The sequence below is a fragment of the Gambusia affinis genome, linkage group LG02 (assembly GCF_019740435.1).
Source record: "Gambusia affinis linkage group LG02, SWU_Gaff_1.0, whole genome shotgun sequence".
Lineage (NCBI taxonomy): Eukaryota > Metazoa > Chordata > Actinopteri > Cyprinodontiformes > Poeciliidae > Gambusia > Gambusia affinis.
In genome coordinates, this window is record NC_057869.1 from 15,360,360 (window position 1) to 15,383,704 (window position 23,345).

Consider the following 23,345-nt stretch of genomic DNA (forward strand, 5'->3'; position numbering starts at 1 on the left):
ATGAAATATCTACTCTGAACATTGTGTTATTCTAGTTCCTCTAGTTTTGAATTTGACAAAACTAGAGAAATTAGAGTAACAGCAATGTTGTCGCTCTAATGAGTAATACATATGATCACATTTAAACATATGTATCGAACTTGTGGTCTGACAAAAATCAGAAAATTGAATTGATTCTACATTTCAACAAAACTGTTTTGTTTTAACAAACTGATTCACAAACAAAGAACTGCTACAGCTTAAATATAGATTGTTTTTTATTTATTTTATTTTTTTTAACAGGTCAATCACTCAAAGCCAGACTGCGTAGAGGAAATGCATGCTACAAAATCCTCACTGAAAGAGTTGTAATTCCAGTAGTGACAAGGAATTCTTAGTGTTTTGTAGTTTCCACCAACAATCTCCACAGACAGACTTGCTGGCAGATTTTCCCATCCAGTCCAGAATTTCATCATGTCTCCTCTTCCTCCACTCCGTGGTCTTTCAGTTAGTAAATTAAGTAAGTGGCTTGCAGATTCAACAATAGCATCCTGATTACCCTGTAGTCACAAAATATATAAAAGACAAAGTAGCAGTTGAAAAAGGATTAGTTAAAAAGAAATTTACACTTCATGAGAATGATCACTTTTACTCAGGAAAGCTCTGTGCTGTAGGGTTCCCACCTTTCAGAAATTAAAATAAGGATCTAGCAGATGGAAAGTGTCATTCTATTTCACTAGAGAAACTAAAACTGCAGTACCATAAGTTTTAAAGAATAAAGAGACAGTATAATTTCTTCAGTTTCCCTCTTAATTTTTTTTTACAATTGCTAGCATTCATCTTCACTGACACTGTTCAGCCTGGCATGTGTGTCTTCCGTCTCCTGTATCTTTGCTAGGACATGGTAGAGTATCGGTTGAGGACGTTTTAAAAAGACGCAGGTTGAGAGCGGCTCACCACGACTGCTAACCCTCTTTTGCACCCTAGTGTTTCTAGGCAACCGTGACATCATCAATGGTCCAAAGCGTTCTGGGGTCCTTACTAGCTCCCGCCACATTAGCTGAGCTTAACATGTCTTGTGTTTTATTTTTGTAATTATTGTTACACTAAATGTTTATATGCATGTGATAGGCGTTACTGTCGGACATACAGAAATACCGAACAAATCGCGTCTCGTTACGGGGCGATTCCGTATTTTACGAAGGGATGGCAATCCTACTGTGCTCTTCTCTCATTAAAATTATAGAAACTATATAAAACACAAATAAATCTACAATTTGTAAGATTAACAACGGCCCAACCCGTGTTTTAAATCAGGCTTTAAGATAATGTATCAAACTTCATGCACAAAATAAAATATACTATAGAAATATGAAAGCATTAAACTCACCGTTGGGTTTGCGTTCGCCTCCATGGTCGCCAGCCTGGGTGATGCTGGTATTTCTTCAATATGACGGTTGTGTCACGTGATTAGGTGGATGTTGGAATCGGACATCCATTGCTAATGTCTGTGACCTGAAGTAACCTTGGCCATTTTTACAGCGAATTTTTAGACGCTGAATTTGAGACAGCGAATTTTTAGACGCTGAATTTGAGACGGCGAATTTGAGCACAACGAATTTTGAAAAGTTGAATTTTTTATATGCTGAATTTTTTAACACTGAAAATTTAAACTGTGAAAAATATGTATATTGAAAATTTGATCACTTTGAAATAGGAATGTGAATTTTTTTAATAACTGAAAATTGCAACCATGTAAAAAAATTACACCGAATTTTTTTTTACTGCAAAAATAATGACATTGAATTTTTTTTAGGTTAAAAATATATTCTGAATTTATTTTAATACTGAAAAAGTAAGCACTAATATACAACATTCAAATTTCAGAGGTATTTTTTATTCAAATTCTGATGGCACATATTTACTTCCATAGTTATCCATCATTAATACAAAAAGCGTTGTAGCTCTCAGTAATAGAATAATAAAATAAAAGTAAATAATAAACAATAGGTGTAAGTTAGATCATTTCTGCATGCAGCATGTTAAATATTGGATGTTAAAGGCAATTTTATCCGTAATCCTGAGATGTAAACTTAAAAATCTAACTTTGGGGAGAGGAAAATCTATATTTATCTCATTTAATTAAAAAGTTATGAAAAAATCAAATACACATTAATCAGAATGAATTAAATACATAATGTAGACGGGGATAAATGCAGACCCATTCAGTGAAATATATTATTATTGAAAAGTAATTTGTATCAGTAACTGAATTCACTTAGATCACATTAATAAGATTAATTACACACACAGATGTTTTCAAGCCTTTCTTTCTATTAATGACGATGCTTTTCTTCTTACAGTAAATAAAAACTTATCATTTAAGATTAAAATATTACATCGGGCTAATAAATAAAATATTTTTAACCCAGAAATGAAGCTTTAGAGAAAACTAAGATTCATGTCTGAGTAAATGTAGTTGTAATATTTTTCTAATCTCTCTTCTTCTTCAGCCCACTAGATGACGCTGTAGGTTTTTAAAGACATGCATTATAAATTACATTTATGCAAAGTGCTAATTAGTAATTAGGAGTTTTATGCGATCATAATTGTGTGTAATCCTCATAAAATAGTTAATAAGTAAATAAATATATAGTATATATATAGAAAACAATTAATATTCAAACAAGAGGAAAAAGTTTCAGTTTTTCCAAAATTATGTTATAACAAGATTCAAAGTAAATATTTGTTACATGTTACTATTTAATAAAAAAATAAAATAAAATAAAACTTGCATGTAGATGTTATTTTTAGATAAAAATAGTACTTTTAGATGTTATTTTAAATTAATTACATTTATTTTTTGTCTGATTTTCGTCCATTATCCAGCCGATTGTGAATTGTTCTGGTTTCAGGACGTGTGGAAAGTTGACCCGGTCCAAACTGAGTCACCCTCACTTCCTGCAGGTCTTTCCAGGTCCGTGGCGTGGAAACTTGTTCCAGGACCGGCCGCGGTGCGCCTGAGTGGGTGGGCGGGTTTTCTCCGCTCCTCTCTGGGGGCGGAGCGGCCGACTCCTCCCGGAGGGTCGGGCCGACGGGCGGTTCGTCCTTCTCCCTCACACTCAGCAGACTTTATCGGAGCAAATAAGTTTGCAAAGTGCGGCAAGAGTTTCTTCCTTAGAGGGAAAACTCCGGACAAACGCTTCTAACCTGCGGAAAGGAGGAACCAGACAGAGACTCGACCCTGGTGAGTAGCAGCGACGCAAAGAGGGACAGAAAATTAACTTTTAACTCGAAATATGACAGATTATTAACCTGCAGCAGGCTGGAGAAAAGTGATGAAGCGGAACTTTCTCCACCTGTTGCTCCGAGCATCTAAACTCCTCCAAACCAGTCCAATGTTTTCCCACTGAAACCAGTAGCCTCCAGCGAGACTCCCAGTTGAACAAGCCTCGGGTCTGCAGCTATTGTGTTGGGATTTTACCAGTGTTTACTGTTGCTGCTGTACCCACACAACCTGACGCTCTGATTCACGTTACGTAACTTTTTCGTATTCTCCCACAGTGTAAATCTTGGTGTTGCTTCACTTTTTTCTCTCTCCGCTCTGATCCGCGGTGACCTTTAGGGCGAAAAGCACTTTGAGTTTCGGAAGATACTAGAAGAGCATGGAGTGTAAAATGTTGAGTATCCTGTTTGGTGTGTTCTGTTTCCTTGTTGTGTTTTGGTCAAGATTACTTTTTGTCTTTCATTTCATCAGTTTAAGGAGGTTGGATTATCATTTTCTCTCCACAAAGGTGCAAAGGTGAAACCAGTCAACAAAAAAAAGCATGAATAAATTAAAGTATTTGCAGACATACCAGGGCCTGCAAAGGTTGTCATGCACTTTCAGTGCACTTTAACTTTAATGTAGACCAACAAAAAGTAGAGCAGAACTCTGAGGTTGAAGGAAAATGATTGTTCAGTTTTCAAACTTTGTTATTTTAACAAAATCTAAAAGGTTCGCCAGTATTCAATGCAGCTTCAAGTCATTTGGAAAAGTCTCTTGAGAGTGAGAATTTGTGGAGGCAACTGGATTAAGGTCTGGACTTTGACTAGACCATTCTGGACTTGATTCTTACCCTCCCAGTGTAGCTCTGGTTTGATGTTTGTTTAGGTCTGATTACAAAAACTTATACAACTAGGTATTTTTGTGCTAAAATATAAAACACACGAGGATACTCTATAGGACAATGTTTGCCACTGGGTTAATGAGCTGCAGCCCATCAGAGGAGCTGGTTTACACTTTAAAAGAATTTTTTTTTAAAGGTTTATCTGTCACTAGTGGTCACCGGAGTGACGTTTCTTCCTCCATCTTCTCCAAATTAAGCAAAATTGGTGTGAAACATCTGTGCTACGTTTCCATTAGTCCCGTTATAATTTTTAAGATTTTAAAAATAAAGTTTCCAGAGATCAACCAGAACCTCGACCTCATCCACATGAACAAAATCAGATGGTATTAAGAGAAATTAAATTCTACTGCTGCAGAGTTGACTGACACAACATGTGTTTAATTTAGTAAATATGGGGGGAGTTGTTGACCTTTGATAACCTCTGGAAACATTTGCTAATGTCTATAAAATAATAGTGGCAGAAACTAAAAGTTTTTCTCCACAAGTTTGAGATGAATTTCACTAAATTTGAAGAAGGTTCGACTTTCACCGTCTGAATCTCGAATCTCGTTGTCGCAGCTTTTCCTACTAGGATCACAGAAAATTTTACTCCTGAAGCACAATTTTCTCTTTCCATTCTCCACATAATTAGCTTCCATTTCCACTGCATAATACTGCCACCACCGTGCTTCACACTGAGGTTGGTGTCGCAGGACAGAGTGCAGTTTTAGTTTTCTCCTTCTTAAGTTCAACACAGGATTTTATTAAAGGGTATTTGAGTAAAGGGACCAAAATACATATTCATGTCAAGGTTATTTTCTTCACATAACATCCTAATAAAATGATTTAAATAATTTTGTGGTGTTTATGTCAAAATGTGGAAAAGTTCAGGTTGTGGCTACTCCTGCAGAGTGCAGCCCTGAGGTCAGTGAAGGCAGCACCGCCATGACTCAGGCATGTTTCTTCTTCTGGTGGAAAAACACAATGAGAGGAAAATGTCTTGCACATTCAGCTGAACCTTTGCGTATCAAGCAGAGCTAACAGCAAACATGAAAGGCTCCTTTGTGTCGCCTTAATCTGTCCTTCACTGCTGTCCTGTTCAGGACACCTTTTTCTCCTCGTTCCTGTTTTTTCTAAAGTTTTCGACGCAGAAATCTTCCAACTAAGCGAAGCTAGAGTCACTCACTGGCTCATGGAGATGTAATGAAAATGAATACTGGTTGTGTTGTGTGGTTTATGACTGCCAAAAGAAGAAAATTTACAGCTTTATGAGCTGAATGTCAGCCTGGAATGAAAAACATGAAGCGGTCTTATTTTCAGTGGGTGTGCCTCTTTTAATGGAATCTATCTCGCGAAGCAGCAGGGATGTGGTGTCCTTCCAGCTTCTGGCTTCACATTCAACATCTTTCTTTTTTTGGTAGTTCTCTGCCAGATAACATGACTGTGCTGGAATGATTTGGTTGATGGAGGAGGCTTGGAATATGTGGATCCATTCAACATTTGATTAAACAAAACAACTCGTGTCCATTTATATTACTGCAAAAACACAAACTAAGGATTTCCAGTCAAGTTTCTAGTACAAATATATTACTAAGGTTGGACAATAAACCGATAACAATATATCGATAGATAACACGTCTGATAGTATGTTACTGAACTGATCCAGAACTGCACTGCATTATGGGGGATATAAGCAGAGGAAATACTTTAATTCACAAAAACACAAAATCTTACTAAGTATTTTTGGTCTATTTTCTGGTACAAATATCTGAGTACACTTTAAATAAGACAAAACTAACTTACAAGTAACTTTTAAGCAAGAAATAAAAGCTTCTTTTATGCCAATAATTTCTTAATATTGATAAAAAAAATGGATTAGCTATAAGTAAATTGCCTTTTCATCAATATTGAGGAATTATTGACTTAAACAAGCTTTTATTTCTTGCTGAAAAGTTACTTATAATTTAGTTTTTTTCTTATTTAAAGTATACTAAGGTATTTGTATGAACAACTAGACCAAAAATACTCTGTAATCTTTGTGTTTTTGCAGGCGCTCAACGTCTCACAGCCAGCTAAGAAAAGTTGGTGAAATCAACTAACTCACTCACTCTTTGGTTGCCTAGCAACACCCTGTTGAGTTACTTGGCAGCAGCAGTTGAAAGTTTCACCACTGTGGCTCATAGCTGCTTAAAAATAATGATAAAAAAACAACATCGTGGAGTGAAAACTGAAAATCTCACGCCACCAGATTGGCACTATCTAAGATATTTTAAGCAAAAAAATTTATCAATAATTATCAATATGAAACCGTTTTATCATGATATATTTTTTCAGCCATATTGAAATAAGACAAAACCAGTTTAAAATGAACTCTCCTGCAGGATATAGGAGCTTGTTTTAACTAAGCAATACTAGTGGAAATAGTATGTTTGAAGGAATTTTGTAATTTTTAACTTAAAACAAACTCTTATATTTTCCTTGAAAGTTACTTGTAAGTCAAATTTGTTTTATTTAAAGTGTATAAAGACATTTGTACTAGAAACTAGACCAACAATACTTGGTAGGGTTTTGTGTTTTTGCAGTGTTTTCAGCTCAGATCGGTGTTTAGAGCACATTTTGTCCAGCCATCCTCCCCCTCCATAAGCACTGCTTCTTGTAAGCACCGCATCACATCCAAGTTGTTTTGTCCTGACTTATGTCCTGCTGATGCTACATATCCTGCCTTGGCCTTTGTTCTCGGCCTTATCAGCGTCCTTCCTCTGGGCTCATCTCGTTCCGTCCTCGCATCGTAACACCAGGTAGAGCAGGCCGCTGACATCAAGGCAAACAGGAATCTGCTCAAACCCCATTGTCTGCTGAAACACATGGTGCCTCTAATGGTTTCCCAGGAAAAGTGAGCTTGAGCTGCTCACTTTGATATTTGTAAACAGTAGTATTTTTGTTGCCAGTTGAGCTGCTTTTTTCCTCCACCATCTGACTGCAAATCTGTCAGAAAACGAGTATCAATTATGAAATTTGAGCTGACTAGCTTTCCTTTTTGTTTCCTCGTACGACTATTTTACTTTCTGCTTTGGCTCTCTAAAGTGTGTAAAATTGACGTTTGTGGTGCACTGGGGAGAAAAGTGGTTTTGCAGTCCAAAAGTTGTGAGTTTGATTCCAGCTTGAAAGACTTGAAAACTGGGATTATGATGAATCATTTCAAAATGTTTCCACCTCTAATGTCACGTTTTGACCTGGAAAACAAGTTTGTGGAAAACAAAGATAAAGCTGCAGTTTGCACACCCTTAAAATAATGCTTTGTTTTACTTAATTTCAGCATAGTGTCTCTAAAAAAGGCACCCTTTAAAAATGATAGTAGATCTGATCAACCGTAAATAAGGTGCAGAGTTTTTCTGACGTCTGTCTTGCAGAGAATTAGATAATCCTTCACAAAAGCATGAGTCAGAAAAAAGGTGAAAAATACACAACATTAATCATCCATGTTTAGCAGGAAGCATGAAATCCTGACTTCAGTAACTGAGATTCAACTTTCTTTGGTGGAAGTTGATCAGCATCCCATCCACTTCTTGTATTTTCAGTAATTTCCTTGAAAACGTTCTTCAAATCTATCAGATAGTGAGAAAATGTTTTGCCCACAACCCTCTTCAGGTGATTCTACATTTTCTGACGAACTTGGAGATCTGGACTCTCCAGTTCAAAACTGTAATTTTGCATTTTTTATTCATTTTGAGCTGTGCTTGGACTTCCTGAGATCCAGATTAACTAACATAAAATAAACTTTTTCCTCAATAGTAAAGAATTATTGACTGAAAACAAGCTTCTATGTCTTGCTGAAAACTTAGGTAAAAGTTAATTTTGTCTCATTTCAAGTGTACTATAATATTGTACAAAATTGGTACTGTTGTTGAACAGACATTGGAGATAAATGGTAAAAATAACAATCCAGTTAATACGGACAGTTTTAGGTGTTCTTAAGCATCAGGATTATTATTATTATTATTATGAAATTTATTGTGACAACAATGAATTCAAATCTTACCATGATAAGAAATGTATCATGATAAACGATACGATAAATTCCCGTCCTTAATTTGAGGTATTTCAGTATTGGGAGGTGTGAACTGAAGAAGACAAAATGCTGAGACTAAATCAGATGCTTCATCAAAGTCAGATAAAGATTTAGAAACTTTTCAAACAGTTTCATATAGTCTCAGAAACATTTCAACAGGAGTGTGTGCACAAACGCCTTTAAACGGTGTAGAAAAGTGAGCTTATTCTCTAATACGCCTGACTCATTTTTGAGGATTATTTCTCAGACACGGATCAGTTTTTATTATAACGCTCACCTGCAGAGGCAGGTGTGTGATAATAATTGTTGTCTGTAATTGACCGGCGTCACGTTTTGAGTCACGTCTTCAGGACGGTTGTGGGTTCAGAGAGGTTTACCTGCAACAGAGGGAGATTTTTGTCTCCTGAATCATTTAACCAAAGCACTTCAACTGGAAAGTCTCACAGAAAACATTTCCTTAAAGGTGAAAAACAAACATCCAAGAATGCAAAACAATGCAAGAGAATGAAAGAGAAAGAGATAAAGCATTTGAATTATGCAGGCTGATCTCTGACTAATCCAGCCGGTCTGATTCTTTGCTCTCATAGGTGGGGCACCTGATCCAGGGAGAGGGATTTATTTTCCTTCTACATTCCTGATGGAGTCCTACAGAGCGACTGGCATTCCTAACAGCGGGTCGCAGCGCGGATACACGCAGCCATCCCGTCTTTCCAGGCCCAGTAGTAATGGAGCCGGCTCTTATGGCCTCAGTATTCGTGTCCAGGGTATAGATGGACACCCCTATGTGGTGCTGAACAACCAGGACAGGGGTCGCCACCCTGACAGCAACGGCTACCCGGACACAGAAGGCTCTTTTATTGAGAATTACCAGGAGTATGATTTCAGAGGGGATAAGGAAGCTGGATCCAGCGACCCCTTCATGGAGTACAGGACACAGAAGACGAGGCATTACTCCGGGCCCCAGAATGGGCTTCCTGAATCTCAGGCAAAGAAACCGTCCACGCTTCTGAACTTTCAGAGGCACCCCGAGCTCCTGCAGCCGTACGATCCCCGGACCAACTCCCTAAACCTGGAAGGCTTCCACAGCCTCCCATCCAGGCCTGCGCCACAAGCCGACACCAGGATAGAATACCAGAACCCATACCCCAAATCTGAAGTACAAGTTCCCTCCCGTTTCAGGTCCTCGAGCCTTGATCGTCACCTAGATCGCACACAGCAGGAGAACAGGCAGCCTCCTCAAACGGACCTCGACACCCCTAAAACAAATTCTCCGTCATTACCTTCAGCCCAGGTGCCTCAGCCTCAAAGCAGAGCGCCGGCACAGCCGACCCAGCCGACCCAGCCGACCCAGCCGGCACAGCCGACCCAGCCTCAGATTAAACCGTACCTCACCAGTCTGAATCCATCTCAGCCCAAGCCGACCTCTAGAACTCCCCCAGTACCGGCAGCGCAGCCTCAGCCGTCTCCCGTGTCAAGTCCATCTAGCGACCAGAGGAAAGCGTCGCCAACTTCCACTCGCAGTCCCAACTCCAGTCTGGAGCGCACCCACCATGACCCTGACGTCCTTCCCCTACACCGGACCGACTCCAGCGATCCCGCTCAGTCCTCCTCTCGGTCCCGCCATTCCTCCTTATCGTCCACCAGTAAGTCTCTGATAGACGAGCAGATGGAGGCTCTTTACACGGACGCCATAAACCGCCACGAGAATCGCCGCTACATCCCCTTCCAGCCCGGTTCCGGCAGAGACATAGACACAGGGTCCATCCCTGGCGTTGATGAGCTAATTGAGAAGTTTGATAGCAAGGATGGCGGCATTCAGCGGAGGGGCAGGGCGGGGCGCAGGAACAGGATCAACCCGGAGGACAGGAAGCGGTCGCGCAGTGTGGACAGCGCCTTTGGGTCGAGGTCTGACTCTAGCTTCATGGACGAGTTTGGTCAACCTCTAGGCACGTCAAAGGAGCGCGTCCTACGGCCGTCGCAGCTGCGGCTGCAGAGGACGGCCAGCGGTCAGGACCTCTGGTCTACGGCTGTAGACGGGCCTTCATCCCGGGCCATTAGTGCGCCAGGATCCCCCCAGAGCTCCATCTCCAAATACACTGGCTCCCTCCGGGGTTACACAAAGCTGCAGTCACGCCCCGCCATACCGTCCTTCAAGAGCAGTGAAGAAACTCCTTCTTCTGTCGGAAAAGTCTCAACAACGTCCCCATCCAAACTCCCGCCCACCGCTGACAGTAAGACCAGCACCGGGGCAGACGTCCAGGTGAAACTCCACAACCCTACATATAATGGCGTATTAGGATGAGAAAATTTAATTCTAAATTTCTGCCAAAAAATCTCAGAAATTTTCTAGAAAAAAATGGAAAATTTATGAGCTTTAAGTAAAAATATTTTCGACTTCCCAAACTCTGAAAATTTCCAAAAGTCAAAAAATGTTGACTTTTGAAACTTAAAAAATTCAAAGTTTGTTTTGCAAAAATTTCAAAGATTAATCTCAATATTTCAGATTTTTTTTTTTCCTAGCAAATTTTTAACTTTTCAAACTTATAAATTTCCATGTTTCTTCTTGAGATTATTTGGTGAAATTTGGTTAAAACATACTCATCCCTTCCCGCAATGGCCGCTGTTGTAATAACACACATATGGTTTAACTTATTGAACTCTGACCTTGTGGGTTTCATTAAGCTGCTCTGGTCTTTCCCGTCACATCCAGGCCACACCAGATCTCCTGAAAGGTCAGCAGGAGCTTTCACAACAAACACACGAGGAGACAGCCAAACAGATTTTGTTCAGCTACCTCAAAGAAGGGTGAGTTTACTAGACTTTTATTTAACTTTAAGAATTTATGTTCATTTATGAACATTTATGCTAGTAAAAAGTCACCATGATGAAACCAACATATTTTGAATGATTGGTAAATAGTTATAGTGTGAATGTGCTAATTTCTCTCTCCCATCCTGACTGTTATGAACTGTAGGATTTGTTTACATGCAGGTCATCATCTGGCACAGATTTCTCTTTAATAAAACGCTTAAATGGGACCTACTATACAAAACAAACACTTCACACATTTTTATACATTCTTTTGGGTCCCAGCTGCTTCTAAAGAGCCTCAGGGCTTTAAGTGAATGTTTTTTTGGTGTCTTGAAATCAAGTCGTTTCACAAACTTCCATATTAAGTCACATTACAGTGGCACTGCGCTGTTACCTAGCAACCTCCAGCAAAGCCCAGCCCCGTCACCTAGCAACCAAGCGGAACTCCGACACATTTGGACAGCTGGTTCTACTGCTGCTTTAAAAGACAAGTGCTTTGAATATTTCGATATATGACAAGGTTAGGAAACACTAAAAGCTGCAGTAGCTAAGCTGTGCGTAGCCGTGGCTGCAGCTAGCTGGGCTAGCTAATTCACTAGCATTTGCTTGGTAGACAAGAATAAGTGCTTACTCCAAAATTTGGTGTGTCAGAATCAAAATAGCACTTATCAGTAGAAAGTTAAACAATACAAGAGCTGCAATAACAAAAGTGCAAAATTATTTTTGTCACATTTAGAAAGAAATGTTGCGTTTATGTGTTAGTTTAGTCATGAACTTTATCACTTCATGAAAACATTTGTTACTTTGTGATGAAACATTGACTGGAAAAGCTAAATTGAGAATCAAAAAAATTTTTTTATTGAAGCACAAAACTGAAGTGGACACAGCTACATTGACGGAAAAGTGAGTACAAGATGTGAATGTTAGTCTGGCATGTCAACAATGCTAGAGTGTGCTGTTTAATGAATATCTAACCAGCTGATCAAATCCAAATCATTTTTTCCACGGTGCCTGAAAAGGAAAAAAAACAAGAGGAACTTTTCTCAGCGTTCCCTCCTGCCTTTGCAGCTTTTGTTCTTTGTTTGACGCATGTTTGACTGACAGCCCAAAGGCAGCCAGAGGGAATTGAACTATAACAGTTCTGACACAACTAAGAAGCCAGTGTGACTTTTCTATCACAAACATGTGGAAGAGCAATATTTTAACCTGACTCTAACATTTGTACAGTAAAACAGTTTTGGAAAGACTTGTTGCATTTCTGCGCAGTACAGTTTCTCCATTCGCTGCAGGGTTTGAATATTGCTGAAAGCTCAGGAAACTGCTTGGGTGTGTCGGAGGGCAGGTCAGGAGTCGCAGGACAAAGGGAAGGAAAGGAAACGCAGATGGAAGTTCAGGGTCTGAAACTGAGCTGCTTTCCCCAGGCTCCGAAGACAAACACCCACCGACAGGGTTTACAGCGCTCTAATGAAAATCATCTGTCAGAGCAGAGAGCAGAGGATGGTGATGGGGGATTTGGGTTTTCTCTTTCACATTTGCTGTCGGTTAAAGTTATGAAACTTTGGTTTTGCTGAGTCAAAAGCTGGATGATTAAATGTTCCTCTGAGTCAAGAAAACTCCCACTTTTTTTGTGCGTGTGGCTAAACTTTACAAAAACGTAAAACTTTATCTTTCATCAATTTTAAACTGAAGGGATCTGATACTGAGGAAATCAAATCTACGTAGGTTGTTTACAATATTAGGGAAATTATTTGCAGTTTCAATTCTCGTATTGAACAAAAAAGAGAGACATTTATGTTCATTTCGTGTTGTAATGAAACTGCCTGTTCTGTGAAGTGACACATCAGAGCATCATAAAACCTTCCTGACTCCTGCTAAGCTGGGAAGGAACTGCTTTGTTTCCCAAACAGCCTGGAGTCGTGATTCACCTTAAAAACACAGAAATGTTTTCATTAATTGAAAAATTCCACCTTTTTCCTCACGCAGAAGCAGCGATAATGACGACGTGACGAATAGGAAGGTGAACTTGGTTTTTGAGAAAATACAGACGCTGAAGTCTAGGGCCACAGCCAGCGCACAAGGCGACAACAAAGTGAGTCTCCTGTTGCATTGTGGGTGTTTTTACACACAGGTGCAGTAATCTTTATCATGGCTTAGAGGCAAATATCTTTTTGCAAGCTTAATGATAGTTTTGTTTCACTCTAGAAAGTAAAACAACGACTAAGCTTTCTGTTTGGTGACACAGCTTAAACAAAGTACAAATATAAACCTGCTCCATTTTGAGCAAATAATGTAAAACTGCACGTCAATCGGCGAGATAATCAGTTTTATTCTTTCCTCTTTTTTTGTCTATTTGAAATAAATAAGTAGCCGTCTGTAAATGATAAATATCTGATGTGCTCTCGCAGTCGGTGGACCTGGCTGCACAGACCAAAGCTCTGCAGGAGCAAAACGCTGAACTGGAAAAAGAGATTATTGAGCTGAAGAGACAGCTGGAGGAACAAATGAAGGTAACATCACGGTAACTGCAGCTGTAATGCTGATGCCAGGCTGTTTGTGCTGACAGATCCCTTTAATGCTGAACTAGTTGTTTTGGAATATCCTTTAAACATGGCTTTGCTCTCTGAAGAGCTTTAAGGGATAACAGTGTAAGGATTTGTTTTAAGGACTTTGTTTAGATCTAAAGTGTCAAACTTAATAAAAAAAACTATTTTTTTCTGGCCAAAAGCCACAGCAGTGAAACAGTTAGTTGGGTTTTAGTTTTCTATCAGGCAAGGTCAGCTTTATAAGAGATAAAAACCACGGCTGATAAAATCTGTATTTTAGTTGACACATATTTGGTTTTTATTTTTCTTTAACTTTGTGTTTAAATCATGTGTGTCAGTCAGTGGAGACAGTCTTGCCGTTTATTTTTAGGCTTTTTTCTCTGAATAGGTCTTTACAGTAAAGTTTTTAGTCCGCCTTAATTATTAATTAACTTTGAGTGTCAATAAAATAAAATTTAAACCAGAAAAATTCCTAAATGATATGTATAATGATAAAGTCTCCATTATTATATGTCAGATAAAGGGATCAATAGATTCTTTTTCATTTTGAGTTAAATTTTAACTGAATTTTTATTATTTTTTAAAATTTCTTTTCCCCTCATTTCAGTATCGTCATATTTACCAAAATATTGTCAGGCTTTTGTCCTTGTTAAAGCATAAATAAGTTTAATTTTAATTCATCTTCATGCTGCTTTAAGTTGCACTTTGTGCATATATTTTATACTTTAAAGAGAAAAGTGTTTTCATTTTACTTTGTGTTTATAAAAAAAAGAAGCACAAATTTAGAAAATTTTTTTTAAAAAGAAAAACAAGTTGTTTAGATTAATCAAGAAAAAGAAATTATAAGAAATGTAACTGGAGGCAGCCAAAAAATACAGATCAGTTTAATTGAAATACCATTTTTATCGGCAAACAATAAATAAATGAACCCCTGCTTTGTGTTGTTGCCAGCAGGTGAGTCAGGCGGACAGACGGGTGGCGGCGGGCCTGAAGGAGCTGCAGCAGGAGCTGCAGCGGAGTCTGGATGAGTGCAAGCAGCTGAAGGAGAAACTGACTAAAACCGAGGCTGAGCTCAACTCCTCGGTGGAAGAGTGAGCGCCGCACAAATCATTAACCTTCTGGTTTATCTTTTCTGTCTTGTCAGTGCAAGTGATTTAGTTCTGCTCAACTTTTAAAGTGTGTCAATAGTTAAGCAACCTATAGACAATGTTTGTTTTATTTTAGCACAAAGTGCCATGATTTGCGTTGAGAAGTTGGTTCAGGTGTTTTTGGGCGTTCTGCTGAAGCTGCTGGTTTAATGTTCAGGCTGATTCATATTTTAGTGGAAATAAAGTGTGTGGTTAAATTTGTGCAACGATTAAGCCCGTCGCAAAAACATTGATCATTTTAATTATGATGATTCATACTTTTTTGAAGGGAATTTTTATTTTTAGAGTTCATAATTTATTTATTTTTCTTGATTTTACTTTTTCTCCAGTTTATTTCTTGTTTTTGGTTGTTGTGATTTATTCAGGATATTTATAATTTCTTCCAGTTCCAATGTGAAGTGTTCGTTACAGAATTAAAGTTTATCGGTTTTATTAATATTTATTATTATGCCATTACCGGTAGGCTTGTCACAATAACAAATTTTGCTGGACGAGGAATTGTCCCAGAAGTTATTGCGATAAATGATAATATTGTTGTTTTCAGACTGCAAGAATGCATTCTCAAAGGTTAATAAAATTTAAATTGTAATGAATATTTAACACTGGAGCTGGGAAACATTTTAAATATCCAAAATAAATAAATAAAGAAAACAACATATAAAATGGATACTGATGTCTCTGTAAACAAAATCGTCTGGTTGAAACTAAAGCACCAGAATGAAGACTTTTGTTATCCAGTTTTTTGTTAAAAAAAAAAAGACAGAAAAGAGAAAAACGATAAATCATGCAAATGGAAATGATTGAGTTTGTTTTATTTTATCATGTGATTAATTAATTTATTGCTCATTGTGACAGGCCTAATCATCAATATATTGCTTGAAAAGAGTCTCAAAATAATTATATTATTATTTATTGCAATAATTACTGGTTTGTTATCGTGGTGGGAGTAGTACCAATTGGACTTTAATAAAGGTGTTTCACATTAACTACCAACAGTAATGCCATGAAGGCAGGTAACCTCTGAGGGCTCGCATTCAGCTCACCACAGGTGTTCCCAGTTATGTGTGTGAACTACAGGTGCATGCAGAGCGGCTCTCCGGAGCTGACGTGTCCTGTGCTTTGTCAGGCTTTTCCAGGTGAAGATGGAGCGGGAGCAGTACCAGACGGAGATCAGGGACCTGCAGGACCAGCTGTCAGAGATGCACGATGAGCTGGACGCCGCCAAGAGGGCCGCCGCTGACGGAGAGAAAGACGTCCTCATGGCGGTGAGCCGCCATGCTGTCATCAGGCTGAGCTGCCAGGACAGACTTACTCTGTAAACTAGGAGGGACGGGTGTTTATTGCATCGTTTATTGTGATTAATTTCTTGTCGTGAGAAGAATTTTGATTTATCTTTGAGAAATTCAAATTAATGATGTTTAAAAATCCCAAAACTGTTCGTATTGTCTGGGTTACTCCACTATTTTCAATTAGAATATCAATAAATACAAAAATGTAAAAATATGATTATAAATGGAGCTGCTGTGCAGCTTCATGTGATGGATTTTAATTTTATACTCTTCATCCTGGTCTGATTATTTCCAGACTGCCACAGAGTTTTTCACACTGTGGCAGTTTTGTAAGTGTTTCTGATTAATTATTTAGATAAGTATTGTTAATTTGCTTTAAGCAAATGTATGGCTTAATTTAATTACATAATATCTGAACAATTTATATCAAAGCCTCTGTGATCAAGCTAAAATAATCATGAGTGACCTGCTGGTGGTAGATTTTCTCACAGTAAATTATAGAAAATTACATTAAATGATCAGTTTTACCAGCAGCTTGGAAACAAAACGGTATGAATTGGTACAAATGCCCCATATCTGTAAAAGTTTGGTACAAAAACACCTAAACAATATATGTCATATATGGAAAGGACAAATTAACCAAGATTATTTGTGATAAATTATTTTTAATGAAGATTTAAAAAATATTTAGAGGTTAAAAGGTTTTATTTTATTTTTAATGGCACAGTTTTAGTAGTTTCTGTGTCTTTAACGCAAAAACACAAAATCTTATAAAGTGTTTTTGGTCGAGTTTCTAGTACAAATATATTAGTGACAAAACTAACTTATAAATAACTTTTCAGCAAGAAATATTAGCTTATTTTAATGAAAACATACTTTTTCTGTTGGTAGATTATTTCATTGTAGCATGGGAAAAATGTCTTGTTATAAATGAAATAATCTGCCAGTGGAACTAGTGACTTTCCATCAAGGGATTATTGATTTATAACAAGCTCCTATCTTGCTGAAAAGTTACTTGTTAGAAGACTTGAAATAAGACTAAACTACAGCATTTGCTTCTTTGGTAAAATTTTGTGATTTTGCAGTGTTGGACATGATGCACACGGCTCTAGATTATAAACATCTGTTATCTAATTGATAATTGGATTGATGACTCGCTTGTCGTTGATTACAAAACCTCCAGATTCTGCGGCGCTTTCACAGACCTTAGGAATGAAAACAAACGGTTCTAATGAGAAGAACTTCAGGCTGTTGGTTGAACTCTGCAGCTGAACTCTTGTCTGAGATAACGTTAGCAGCTTGGCTTTCTTTGCTTCAGGACGTGTTGCAGCTGAAGGTGGAGATGCAGGAAGTGGCCATGGCCAAAGAGGAGCAGGAAGAACTGTTGAGGAGGCGAGAAAGGGAGCTGGCAGCACTCAAAGGAGCTTTGAAGGACGAAGTGGCCGCTCATGATCAGGAGGTGGACAAGATGAAGGAGCAGTACGAGAAGGAAATAAGCAGGCTGCAGATGTCTTTGGAGGAGGCCAAGCAGGTAATCATCCTCTCATCCCTCTCCTCTTCCTCCTCATCCTCCTCCTCCTCCAGGAGCGCAGCCTGTCTCAGAGTGGCGTGGAGATAAGCACACCATGAGGGGAGCTGATGGCGCCGCCATACGTTTGTCATCAGGCCTCGGCGTTATGCTTTAAAGCAGCACAGTTTGATCTGGTCACCATTTTTGCAGACAGCAGGGGTTTGTAGATTAGCAGGGTTTGTATAAGTCAGTGGCCGGCTCGTCTTTTACAGAAAAACGGAGTCAGTGACACGTTTTTTACTTCATCACTTTGCTGTCTATTTTATCGGGATGTTGGAGAAAGACCCGCACAATAACAGTCCAAACAACTTTTATAAAGTTAGATTACACACAGATGGACTCTATTTACTGACAAAGTGAATTTTGACCAGATTCACTGTCTCTGCTGTAGTAGAGACATCCCCACATCATGATGCTGCCACCACCATGCTTCACTGGTCTCCTTAAACCAGACCACCATCTTCTACGTTTGCTGTCCCCCTATGTGGACTAAATATCTTGATTTATAATTTACAGAAATTATAATTTTTGAGCGCTTTAGTCATTTGTTTAAACCAGAGGTGTCCAAACTTTTTCTTTGGACAGTTTCTAAAAGTATAATTTTTAGAAACTAATATCACCAAAAATATTGCAAGTTTGTCTTTACTGTTCAACAATGAACTAAACATGAATTATTTTAATTAAATAAATTAAGTAAACAGATTTTCTTTCTTTTTGTAAAAACAGGATCATAAATCCAAAACCTCAAATGGTTTTTACACGTCTTCCTTGTTAAATGAATCCAGATCTCTTATTATTTTGGGCTCGATTGAAGAAAACTAAAAAACAAAATTTCTTCTGTTCTCAAGTATAAAACAATATCTAGATCAGTCTTCATTTGAAAACACCTTCTATATTAAGGCAAGTTTGAACACAGCAATTAAAAGCAGATTTAGATGCACCAATGTTTAAGTCAATGAGTAGATGTGGTCCTAGTTACCATGACAACAGAAGGAAACCTGAAAACCTGTAAAAGATTATCATTTTGTGTTGCATCTAACATTTTTGTTAGTAGATGTTTAATTTAAAAGTCACAGCTTTGTCCTAATCTATTCAAGTTATTCTTGAATTGTGGTCAGGGGGCCGCACAAAATCAGTTCATGGGCCCTTAAACAGCCTCTGAACCCCAATTTGAACAACCTTGATTTAAGCAGATTTACACGTTAAGGCTAATTCATATCCTTTGATCTTTGGCAGTTTGATGATATGAATCAGGAAATATACCATTAAATCACGTGATATTTCAAATTACAAAGACTAAACAAAAGTAAATCTACATTTGATTGCAGATTATGAGTCAACATCGACCTTTTTATGGATTCAGAGAACTTCTTCTAAGATGTAACTATTTAATTCAGTGGGAACAGTTTGAATAAACACACTCCAAAGCACTTTGTGGGATTTTCTCTTAATGGAATGATTCATTGGTACAGAAGCCAGACCATAAAAATATTCTAAACTAATATAAATATCTGATTATTTAAATCTGGTTTCCCAGATGCCTTATTTGACATCTTTCTGTTCTTCCTGTTTTTGTCCAACAAACTGTAATTACAACAGGTGGACTCTATTTACTATTTAAATAACTTCTGATTGGTTACACTAAGTTTTGTTCATGGGTGACATATTAGACAAATTTTTCTTTGTTGAAAAAGAAAAACTCATTCATCCCCTCTTTCCACAAACACATTTAGTCGGTCGCATAAAGTCCCAATAAAATGCCTGGAGGTTTGTGGTTGTAATCTGACAGAGTTCAGGCGATGTGAATAAATCTGCAAGCCATTGTAGTTGATGTTAGTAAATAAGATCTTGTTACCACAGTGGCAGCTTTACGCCTTGCTGGAAAAGCGGCAGCTGACTTCAATTAACCTTTAAATTCCAACCTTAGCAGCGTAGATGTCTTTAAGTGATGGGCCGATGGTTTTCTGCAGATGGTTTGCATGTTTGCAAAGGAATGCAGAAGAGCTTAGATTTTTCATTTTGTAATGATTTAAATTTCTTCGGCCAATGTGAATTATGCAGAGTTGGCAGTACTGAAAACTATGTTTATCTACGGCTAGGAATTTTGTTTCTTTCACTTTTTTTCAGAGTTACATAATTGTAGCTTCTCATTTTGCATGGGAAAATGATAAAATGTTTTCTTATTTGAGCCCGTTACTTTTTATATAAACATTTTTACAGGAAAAAATCTCTTGAAAATGTAAAAAAAATAAATAAATAAATAAATTGCAAATGAATGTATTGGTTTCTGCATAGGGATACTTTTATTGACCTTTTTCCTGTGACGTCACGCTCTCCAGAAATAAATGACGGACGTAAAAAGCTAGTCTAAAACCAGACATTTGTAACCTGATATCCCTCCTATTTATTTGATTTCACTTTAAAAATGATCACAGGATGCTGCTCGGCCGTCTTCTTAAACAGATAAGGGTGAGAAACAAGCTTGTCATTTCATTATATAACTTTTAAATAGGAAGGTGTACTTGGGTAAAATAAAAACTGGATGTAATCATCTTTAGAGAGACTGGTCGCACAGTTTGAGCATAATTTTTTCCGTGTGGCTCATGTGCGTCCTGTTGGTCTCCAAACAGTGGAAGTCGTTGTTGTTCTGGGCTTCCTGAGGGCCGGAGGGGGTCCTCAGCGACGCCTTGCAAAAAAGACCCATGAGGAAATTTCCTTTTGTTGAACAGAGGTCCTGCTTCTCCAGGGAGTTTGTCCTCGCCGCTTTGTAAACACCTGGCCAGATAAAGTCATTGTTTGTTTCACTTTTGGAGCATAAATGAGTCACTCACTGAAGTTTTCTCCCTCTGATTCAATGCAGGATTGTTCTACAGCGACATTTGTTGTTCTCCTTAGTTCCATTGTTGAAATATGACTATGTTATTCCCAAGGCTGGGGGATAAATCAATTTGTAAAATTTTGGGATTTTCCATCCATCCATCCATTTTCTTTACACCCTTCTTCCCTAATGGGGTCGGGAGGGTTGCTGGTTTTTATCTCCAGCTACGTTCCAGGCGAGAGACGAGGTTCACCCTGGACAGGTCGCCAGTCTGTCGCAGGGCAACACAGAGACATACAGGACAAACAACCATTCACACACACACTCACACCTAGGGAGAATTTAGAGACCAATTAACCTGACAGTCGTGTTTTTGGACTGTGGGAGGAAGCCGGAGAACCCGGAGAGAACCCACCATGCACAGGGAGAACATGCAAACTCCATGCAGAAAGACCCCGGGCCAGGAATCGAACCCAGGACCTTCTTGCTGCAAGGCAACAGCTCTACCAACTGCGCCACTGTGCAGCATTTTGGGATTTTTGAATATTTTATTTTGGGAAAATCAGGAATATTTTTTCTCTAATGCATGCCTTTGATTTCCATAATCAGTGCCATCTTGTTTGTCAAGCGTGTTTTAAAGCTTTTAATTATTTTAACTTTGATCAGGTCAACTAAAAGAAGAGATAGTTGAAATAAAAGCTTTTGAAAAATATTTCTAATTTAATTTTAAGAAAAGAGTGTAGATAAATAAACTAAAATCGGAAATTGAATTTGGTATAAAAAAGATTGTGGACAGATTTTACTTTTAAGCCATATTTCCCAGCCCTGTGCTTTCGCTTTATTCATCTTTATTTTGAGTTTTAAGCCGACTTCCCCATAGCAAGATGCTTTTTTTAAACTAAAATTACCTGGAAATATTTGAGTCTGAAATGTCAAAAGATTTGCTAGGTAAATCCTCATTAAATTGTGACTTCTCAAACTCAGAAATTTCCACGTTTTTGTCTAGAAAATACCTGAGATTAATCTTAGAATTTCTGCGTTTTTTTTGGCTAAGATTTATTCCTTTTCTTTCAAATATGATTACTCTAATACTCCGTCGTGTTAGACATTCTCGCCATGTAGGAATGCTGGAAAGTGGAACACCAATTTGCTCTGTATGCATGCTAATTGTAGTGGCAACCCATCACCAATCTAATGAGCTGCAGTTCCCCCGGGCGCGCCGTGCCTCTTCTTCTTTCTGAGCCCCGACAAAAAAAAGTGGGTGGCAATTGTGGACCTCGGTCAATAATGAATGATGAGTTTGTTTCACACAATAAAAGCAGCGGGGGTTGGGACGTGCTGAGTAAGTGGGTCAGTGTGCTGGAGGAAAGGGGGTGCGAGGCCAACCCCCGTGAAAGGAATTGGGGGGCCTGTTTTGTGTCTTAACCTGAAAGCTGTATTGTGTTTTTCATGGGCTGAAATCTGTGGAATTTTATCAGGGTTGAAAAATCTTGGCCGTACCGATTAGGCTTTGCTTATTTTCACAAGTATTACACGGCGGTCGGCGTTAACAAAAGCCATCTGCTCGTTTGGGAGCGGGCTCACTGCTCTGTGGCGGCGTGTGAGAAACGCAGAGGGATGATGTTGGGCTGGAGGAGATGAGGTTTCTCTTTCAGGAATGTCGGGGTCAGATTGGAGAATGTGCACCCTGTAGACCTTCATCTTTACTCAGCTCCAGCTCCATTACACTGTACCCACTCCCACTGCGGGAGAGGCTCATATCTTTTCACTTTGGCCTCCTCGGGGCGCAGTATTTGTATCCCCGTCTCTGCAGCGCTCCAGATTCCCAGTGACGGAGGCTTTAATAGGTCCCAGCCCTTTCAAACTTTAGAGATGGGGTCTTGCGCTTATCGCATCATTTCCAGCTCTTGTTATGTTTCACCAGCTGACCTAAACCATTGTTATCAAGCCCTCATCTGTAACCTCAATCCCCAACGCTGTATTTTTTAATTTCAAAACTCCACAGTGTCTCCTGCTCACCTGAACGCAGTTTATTTCCCGGCCGCGCTCCTAACCCAGCCCGCCTCTCCACTAATCTCCACCAGCGTGTGAACTCAAGTCTCGCTGTCTGATCATCAAACTTACACAGCCCAGAAAAGAGTTCCCCCTCAGGCTTGTTGTGGCGGTAAAGACTCCAGCGCGAGTCTGTATATTTGATGATAGCGCCGTATTCCCCAGCAAAGCTCTGGGAGACGATTTAGCAGACGGCTGGAAAGAAGAGGAATGAAACGTAGGACGGCCAGGCAGGGAGGAAAAGGTGATCTCCACACAGAAATTAACAGTTTATTCCACGTGAAATATGACTTCCTCTGAGTTTTCAAATAGTCATAGTGACAACTTTGAAGTCTGATAGCTTTGAACCATCTCCGAAACAGAACTAAATACTCAGGGGGGTTTTGCCACAAGGTGTTTGGTTCAGAAATGCTGTTTGGCAACTTTATGTGGATTAGATGAAGTTTCCACTCTATTCTAGGAATCAGGTCGAACATCAAGGGTAACTTGAGTATCTAGTTAAATTAATGCTGAAATTGCTGTAGCACCTGAACATGACAAAACAAAGGCACTTCCTCAAAGGTCAAGGTCCATCTATAAATGAGGTCTATGAATTAAGATGTTTTGCTTCCAGTGTGACCCTGTTTTATATAGTGTGTGGGTATTAGGATGCAGGATGTAAAATAAACACCCTTTTTAATGTTTAATATTCTCTTGACCATCTGGGGATGAAGGTTTAATGCTCTCTAAGAAGTCTAATTATTGAGAAAATAGTTTGGGATTATGGCTGGGTGATATGGCAAAAAACCATATCAGGAGATAATCATTTCATATCAGTCAATATGGATAATTATTGATTTGTTTTTTGTTTCAAATATTCAAAATGCTGCCAAACTGCTGATGTGACGTTTCCTCTTTCGTCCAGAATTTCTGCTTGCG

The 23,345-nt window shown here is 38.7% G+C and overlaps 1 protein-coding gene across 1 annotated transcript in view; it reads left to right on the plus strand.

Annotated features, from left to right (window-relative positions):
* Window positions 1-3,085: 3,085 nt before the first annotated feature.
* The window catches only part of cgnl1 (cingulin-like 1), a 47,588-nt gene continuing 27,328 nt past the window's right edge, over window positions 3,086-23,345 (plus strand). The window contains exons 1-8 of the mRNA XM_044138568.1: window positions 3,086-3,226; window positions 8,784-10,456; window positions 10,907-11,001; window positions 12,991-13,096; window positions 13,413-13,514; window positions 14,502-14,641; window positions 15,825-15,963; window positions 17,306-17,518. Coding sequence (XP_043994503.1) covers window positions 8,834-10,456; window positions 10,907-11,001; window positions 12,991-13,096; window positions 13,413-13,514; window positions 14,502-14,641; window positions 15,825-15,963; window positions 17,306-17,518 — 2,418 coding nt within the window. The 5' untranslated portion in view covers window positions 3,086-3,226; window positions 8,784-8,833. The remainder of the gene's footprint in view (window positions 3,227-8,783; window positions 10,457-10,906; window positions 11,002-12,990; window positions 13,097-13,412; window positions 13,515-14,501; window positions 14,642-15,824; window positions 15,964-17,305; window positions 17,519-23,345) is intronic.